Raw genomic sequence first — 8,200 nt, forward strand, 5'->3', positions numbered from 1 at the left:
AGATGGGCATGACTAAAATTGGAGACATTCATTAGGGAATAAGGAATGTAATGTATCTAATAGTTAGTTCCTCCTTGGGGATGTTTTCCCCCTTTTATCAAACATATTGATTAATTAGAACACTGTGGTCATTGGCTGGTCACTATGGGCTATTGTGTCATTGTTCCTTATGAAGTTCCTCCTTTGATAAAACTGCTGGAGCTCTCTGGGCATTCTTTGAATATTGCTATCCTAGTCTAATCTACAGTGCAGTATTTGCATTGAAATATACTTGTATTTAACTAAAGCTTGCATATCAATATTTTGCAATAATTCATCTGCGGATAAGATGCTAGGTACTTGCATAGGTACTCAGAGGTGATTTGAAATTTCATAATATGTAAACTTCAGGCTTTCACAGAAACTTCATTTGAACTTTTCTGTGACTATTAGATGCATGTTGGTGATTAACAGAAGGCAATGACCTGTCTTTGCTGTAGTTACAAATTATTTTATTGTTCATTTACTGTTTTTACAGCTAGATTCATACAATGATTGACAATAAAAATAAAATACAGTAAAAGAGAAGTGTGATGACTAATCATTCTTGCCGTGTGATAAAATGGTTGCGCTTGTCTGTCAGCAGCATTTTGGAATATTAGACTAGAATATTCCAAATTAGATTAGAATATTATGGAATCGTTTTTGCCAAGTCTGTACTTGAAACATACCCGTTCCAAATGCTATCGATATCACTAGCGTTGACATCTAGCATAAACAGTCAAGTATAGTAAGGATACACCAAAATCGAAGCCTTTGTCTGTCTGTCTCACGTCGCGTCAAATGCTTTTTGACAGCCTTCATCTTAGTCAAAAAGCACATTGTTGAATGTTGTTGAAAGACCTGGGTGTTTTTGAGTAATTCTGGATGAAAATTCAGGAGTATCCACAGATTACGAGAAAATATCTCATAGGTCTTTTGTGTAAAGGACAAAGCCAGTGTAGAGTTTTAAACAAACTCTAAAACTCTGGTGATTGTTGGGATTGAGAGTAGAGGAACTTTACTGATGTGTACTATGCCAGTTATTGCTTTATTGCATAATAACACCATGAAGCCTGTTAAAGTATGGAAATCGTAATAAATTCAGTCCATATCAGGTACAGAAAACATGACAATAATTATGGTAATGCTTGAACACAATTGCTGCCAACAATATTAATTAATTCAAATTGAAATTAATGAATATAAACTGAAACATGAGTGAATAAAGTTGCGTAACTGACCTGTTCTATCTCTATGGTTGCAATCCAAGTGGTTTAATAAGTTCAATACGTTATCTATAGTTCGCGGCTATGCCTTAGTGGATGCTCTGTTGTATCGCATTCACTGAGTCAAACTATACTTGTTAATAAAAGCAGGTCAGTAGAAGGGCAAAAAACTACCAGTAGAGGTCACCCGTTTTCTGTTCATTGGCCAGATTTACGCGCCCATATGCCCCCACAACCAACCAGAAAGCAACTGAGTCAGCTTGAAGTGTAACGAACACTCAGACTGCTGACCCGGCAAACAATGGTCTATCAAATATATGAAAACATAACAACTTCCTGCTGAGAGTCAGATGCTTTCCCTACACTCCCATCTAAATTTACTTAAATTTACCTTACAGTTTAAAAGAACTTATTGTTGATATGTTTATTTATGCTAGCATAAAATATGGAATACCACAACCCTAGCATTATCGTAACAAATACTGCTTAGCATGAAATGAGAAAGAGTGCGATTTATGATCTCAGGAGAAGCACAATTTTATTAACTGCTCTCCTCAACACAGTCGGGGGTTGTAGTAGCTTCCCTTCACTATCGATGTGTCTGTTTCCGAGTATGACTTCTACGTTCTTGACTAGGCCATCCTTTCCTGGTGATGTCTGTGTGACCTTGCCAATCTTCCAGTCAGATCTAGCCACATTTTCATCCAATATCATAACGATATCTCCCACCTTAATATTCTTACGCTCTGTTTTCCATTTCTGTCGCGGAATTATTGAGTTCAAGTACTCCGTCTTCCAAGCCAGCCAGAATTCATCCGCCATCCTCTGTGATATCTTCCATCTAGCCCTACTGTACAAGTTTTCGTCAGGAAACTCACCCGGTGGAGGTGCTACCAGTGTCGACCGTTTCGAGGTCAGGAGGTGGTTAGGAGTGTAGATTTCGTCTTCGGGAGAGACGATTGAGGTGGCATTTAATGGTCTGTTGTTGACAATGTTGATTGCTTCACACAATGCTGTTCTCAAAGTTTTTGTGTCTATCCTGTGTTTGAACTTCAGTGCCATGCCGTTGAGTACTGCACGCACTGATCGGATCAGTCTTTCTGTGGCGCCACCTTGGTGACTTGCATTGGGCGAGTTGAACTTGAAGATAATCTTGTTTTTCTGCAAGTACTGCTTCAAGTCAGGGTGAGCCAAGTCAAACTGTTTTTCCAGCTCGTTTTTAGCATCAACCAAGTTGGTTCCGTTGTCGCATACAATTGTTTGAATTGGACCCCGGATAGCCATGAAACATCTTAGTGCCTGGATCAGACTGTTGGAGCTCATGTCCTCCAAAATTTCGATGTGGATGGCTCTGGAGTACAAACATGCAGTTATCAGCCCCCATCGCTTTAGCTCCGTTCATCTTTCTTTGACATAGAATGGACCGAATACGTCAACGCCTACGTGAGTAAAGGGTGGTGTGCGGGCTAACCTTTCTTCTGGAAGTTGTCCCATTAGTTGATTCGCGGGAGCCTTCCTCAAGCGTTTGCAGTTTACACACTTTCCTATCAAGTTCTTAATTTGTCCGGTGCTGTTCACTAACCAGTATCCCGCTTCTCTAATTGCTGCCAATGTGCTTCGCAGTCCCAGATGATAGATTCTTTCGTGATAGTGTTTGGCAATCAGATATGACACATGAGTGTGTTTCGGTATTAGAACTGGATGCTTTTCCTCCATAGTTAAGTCTGTTCGGTTTTCCAGTCTTCCACCAACACGCACTAGCCCGTTGTTGTCCACATATGGGTGTAGTTTAGTAAGAGATTTATTCTTTGCTTTCGTTGGGTAAGCTGTGGTTTGAATCTCTGAGATAATAAAGATTTCGGCCTCTTGTAGCTCGCTTGGAGTTGTTTCGGTTATTTTCCAGGTCTTTTGTCTTGCGAATTTCTTCAGAATAGCTATGCTTCTGATGAGCGTCGTCCAGTTACTGTATTTGTTGAATTTCTGCGTAATATTCGAGGTCCTTGTTGTAACATTGAGTGGTTACCTTGCATAGCTCTGGATCATTCTCGGGAAGAACAGCATCAGCTTTGTTGCTATGAGTATACACTGAAATGTCTAGTTTGTGTAGAAACTTCGGTCCTTGGAACCAATTTGGACTCGATATGAGACCACTAGTGGATGATCCACAGGACACAATGTCTGCGGGGTTGTCTGCTGTTGTTACATAGTTCCATTTTTTAGTGTCTGTGTGAAGTTTTATTTCTTTGACACGGTTCGCGACGTACATGTGGAATCTTCGACAGTCATTGTTGAGGTAGCCTAGAACGATATTGGAATCCGCCCAAAACATTTCCTTGTCAATCTCCATATGCAACTCCTTTCTCAGTGTTACTGACAAACGAGCAGCTGTCACTGCTCCTTGAAGTTCGAGCCTAGGGATAGTTGTGGGTTTGTTTAGAGGGGCTACTCTTGACTTGGCAAGAATTAAGTTGCAGTTAATCTTGCCTTGATCATCGATTTGTCTCACGTATGAACAAGCTCCATACCCGGCTGTACTCGCATCACTGAAGTGATGTAACTCAGTTGACACGATGTTTCCCTCCGGCTTGAAACATCGTTGTACATTTAGCTGCGCCAGCTTGGGCAGTTCAGAAGTCCATTTGTCCATTGTTCTGCTTCATCAGTAGGGATTAGTTGATCCCATGACAGTCCAGATGAGATACATCGTTGTAAGATTTGCTTTCCATTCAATATCACAGGTGATATAAGTCCCATAGGATCATAGATCTGGGCTATTGTGGAAAGCATGGTTCTCTTTGTTGACGGCTTGTTCAAAGAAGCAGGGGTCGTGAAATGGAATGTGTCTGCTTCGAGGTTCCACTCCATCCCAAGAGTTCTGTCACATGGTAATTGATCGGCAAAAAGGTTCAGACTCTTGGTTGATTCACCCCTCTCAGAAGGAGGTACTGCCGCTAGCACTTGCTTGTCGTTTGAAAAATATTTGTGCAGGTGTATACCTGCTTTGGAAAATAGCTCTGTGGCGGTCTGAATTAGGTTTACGGCCTTTTGATAGGTTGCCACGCTTGTGACTCCATCGTCTACATAAAAATTGTTCATCACAAAATCTGCTGCCTTTGGGAATGTTGACTTGTTGTCATTGGCTAGCTTTCTAAGCCTATAGGTGGCTACTCCAGGAGAGGATTTTGCTCCAAATAGATGAACAGTCATACGATATTCCTTGATGGTCTTGGGGTCTTCGCCTGTTGTCCAGAGAAATCTTAAGTAGTCACGGTGAGACGGGTCCACCTTGAAGTTGTAAAACATGTGTTGGATGTTACAGGTAATGGCGGTGGTTTCTTTCCTAAATCTTAGCAGTATTCCTAGCATGGAATTTATATGGTCAGGTCCAGTGAGGAGCATGTCATTTAATGATACATTGCTTGACCGTGCCTTACCGTCAAAAACTACTCGTAGTTTTCCCTTTCTCTTATGCCGAACGGCAAAGTGTGGTAAATGCCACACCTTTCCTTGCTCTGCGGGAGTTGACGTGACTTCTTCAGCGTGTCCGTTGGCTATGAGATCCTTCATGAACTTTGTATACTCTCTCTTATCTCCTTCTGATCTTTCGAGCTTTCTCAGCTATTGCTTTAGTCGTAGTTCAGCTTGCTGGCGGTTGTTTGGTAGCTCTGGTTTAGATCTAAATGGTAGCGGCATCATCAGGTTTCCCTTGCCGTCCTTTGTGATTCCCCTCTCTAGTATATCGATGAATTTCATATCCTCTTGCGAAGTGGCCCCTTCAGTGTTAATATCTCTGAAGTCCTGATCAAGAAGGTTGAGTAGTTCAGTATCCCTAGCGGTATATGTATTGTATGACTTTCTTGCGGCGGTCAGCTCTCTACCACCACACATGGTCCATCCGAATAGCGTTTTTGATGCAAACGGTCTGCCATCCATGCAAGTTCTACTTTCCAGAGGTTGAATGATCTCAGTATGATTCATTCCTATCAGTAATGCTACTGGTATGTCTAGCAATGGTGGTATTTGGCTTGCTATATCTCTGAGATGAGGTAACTTTCTTGCTTGTTCTGGGGAGGGCAACTGACTTTTGTTGCAGAATATAGCTCTTTGGTATGCACTAATCTTAGCTCGGTTGTCATTCATGTACCCTGTTAGAAGTATGTTGTCATACCTCTCGAGATTAGTCGTTTCAGGACCGTTCATTGTGTGGATAGTTATGTCGTGTTCTACTGCACTAGCCGTAGCTCCCAGCCGTGAGATTGCTTCTGGTGAAACGTAGCAGGAATCAGACATTGTGTCTAGCAATGCATAGACTAGCATTTTCTGGCCAGTTCCTGCTGACACATAAACTGGTATAGCCATACTTGTCAGTCTACTTCCCAAACAAGTGGCCTTACAAGACTTCTGCTTGTCTTCTTTTGAGGTTTTGAGAGTTTTGTATGTCGCTTGATCCATAGGCTTCTGAGAAGGTGGACCGGTAGTTTGTGGTGAGTTCGGAGGTTGTTTGCGTCTTTGGCCTTCCTTGCTTTCACTAAAAGCTGATACCTTCTGAGAGTCACTTCTGTTTGATTTCCAATTGTTATCGTGATTGGCCGTCGCGTGACTCTTTCCACATAAAAGACATCTTAAAGTCGAGTTGCAGCCCTTAGATCGATGGCCTTTAACATAACAACGGAAGCAAATCCCTTGTTTCTTTACGAATTCTTGCTTCTGCGATTTTTCTATCTCTTGCAGATGATAGCAGTCGACGGTTTCGTGGTTGCCAAGTGTGCAGTTCAGGCAACCCTTTGCTGTAGAAGTAGAGTAACTCTTAACACTTCTCAGGGGTTCGGAACTTGAGGTTTTGGTTGCCCTTGGAGACTCAGAAGCATTGTTGCGCTTGATTCTATTGGCTTGCGAGCTGAGTGACTGCGAAATAGGGAGTGACATAATTCGAACCTCTTCTCTTACGAAGGAGCAGAATTCATGGAATTTTGGGTATCTTTGCTCGCATTCCTCCTGCTTGCCAACCACTCTAATCCATTTAAGCTTGAGCCAATCTGGAAGCTTTTGGCACATTTGCTCATTTTCGTTATAGTCGTTTAGAACGTCAAGTGTGCTGACAGATGACATAGCACTTTTGAAGTGACAAAGAAAGTCACTGTACTCTGTCAGTGCCTTGCCATTTCTTGGATGGATCTGTGGCCACTCATCTAGCCTCTTTCGAAATCCTCTGGCAATATTATGTTGGTTTCCGAATCGTTCCTTAAGAATAGCTCTTGCTGACAGGTATGCTTCGTTTGTATTTGTGATAAAGTGTATTTATGAATCTTTTGAGGTGACGCAGTCTTTTATGCCCCTGTATGTTCTCTGCTTGTAGAAAGTTGTTGAGGTCCACTTCCCAATCAGAAAATTGGAGAACATCACCTTCAAAGATAACTGGTTCTACAGACCTTTTATTTGCACTTATTGCCAATGCCAGAGTTTCAGCTAATCTGTTCATTGCATTAGTTTCTGGTGAGATTTCTTGGTTAGAAGCAATAGCATGCTGTCGCTGTGTAGCAGTGAGCCATTGAGTTTGTGGTAGTGTGCCTGAAGCAGGCGCATCGGATTTTGCTATCACATTTACTACTTCTGGGCACGTCTCTACTGCGGTTGAGTTTCTTACTTCAAGAGCTGTCCTCGTTTGGGGTGAGTTCTGCTCTACAACAGCTGCCTCCACTTGACTAGAGTTCTGCTCTACAGCAGCTGCCTCCACTTGACCAGGGTCACCAACTGCGGGAGTTGCCTCCGTTTGGCTGCTGCTGGCATCCCCAAACTGTATACTGTTGTTTTCTGACAGTCTAACCAGCTCTTGAAATTGTCGGTTTTCTTCTTCTAACTCTGCAGTTAATCTTCTTTTCATGTCTTCTTCTGTCTTTGCTTGTTCTTCTTCCAGCCTGTCAAGCCGATCCTCGATGGCCTCCTTGAGTTTGCGAGCATGCGCTATAAAATGATAGAACATTGTTTTGGTTTGTGGCACTACTCTACCTTCATCTTTATCGTATAAGTTCACAAGACCATTATATGAGTGCAAAAGAGTGTTTACTCTCTCAGCTAACAAATCATGCATGTCATACAGTGCCTCTAGGGCAACGCCACGAGCTAGATTGTCCTGTATTTCATTAAGATATCTGTACTCTGAGTTGATCTCTTTTGAGATCTTTACTTGCAACTGATAAGCTTTACTCTCCTTACCGACCAATGTTAGCGCAGTTTTCCGACGCGTACGCGCTGAAAATTCATGATTCACGTCTGTTGAAGCGCTGCTTTCAGTTTCAGAGCTGCTAATACTAGATGCGCTATGAGTCAATTTTTCTGAATGTAGTTCAGTGACAACTGACTCACTAGCAGTGTTTAGATCGTGTTCCACTGCATTGTGAATTTCTGGTTGTTTGCTAAGGTCGGAACCCCCCGGGTGTTCTCCATTGCCATCAACCAACTCACCACCCCCAGAGTCAGCCATGGTTCAGCACAGGGCCACAAAACTCAGCCAAGTTCGCAGAAGTGGAGTGACCTCTAATGGTTTACAGTGGGTTAATGAAAATATTGAGTTCAAAAAAAAAATTTTGATTATATTTCGAATCAAATTCCTAAAACAATATATTCTGGTACTCTAATAACTAACTAGCTATCTTCTAATGCATACAGTTTATAGCCGATTTCCTGAATATAAGGAGCTTAAGATAAAGGTATGAATGGCTTGAAATAGTCACGAAATATGCTTTCAGGTAATGATCTCCTAGAATTTGACTGGTTGAGATAACTCCTAGATAGGAACAGTTTGAGTTAACTCCTGGTATGAGCAGCTGCTAGATTGACAGTTTCAATATGGATAGATCGTACGCAAGTACATGCATGTGGATACTCTTTCAGCTGCTGCTCCAGCAATACTCTGTAGAATGGCTACAGTAACAAGTTGACCTTTACTAGGCTAC

At 42.0% G+C, this 8,200-nt stretch overlaps 1 protein-coding gene and 1 pseudogene across 1 annotated transcript; both read right to left on the bottom strand.

The window, feature by feature from the left end:
• Positions 1–1,760: 1,760 nt before the first annotated feature.
• Positions 1,761–4,112, bottom strand: LOC137406615 (uncharacterized; annotated as a pseudogene).
• Positions 4,113–4,865: 753 nt separating this feature from the next.
• Positions 4,866–6,356, bottom strand: LOC137407222 (uncharacterized). The gene has a single exon (XM_068093828.1). The coding sequence runs from the start codon at positions 6,354–6,356 to the stop codon at positions 4,866–4,868; it is 1,491 nt and encodes a 496-aa protein (XP_067949929.1).
• Between the last annotated feature and the right edge of the window lie 1,844 nt (positions 6,357–8,200).

This window comes from Watersipora subatra, chromosome 10, assembly GCF_963576615.1.
Source record: "Watersipora subatra chromosome 10, tzWatSuba1.1, whole genome shotgun sequence".
Lineage (NCBI taxonomy): Eukaryota > Metazoa > Bryozoa > Gymnolaemata > Cheilostomatida > Watersiporidae > Watersipora > Watersipora subatra.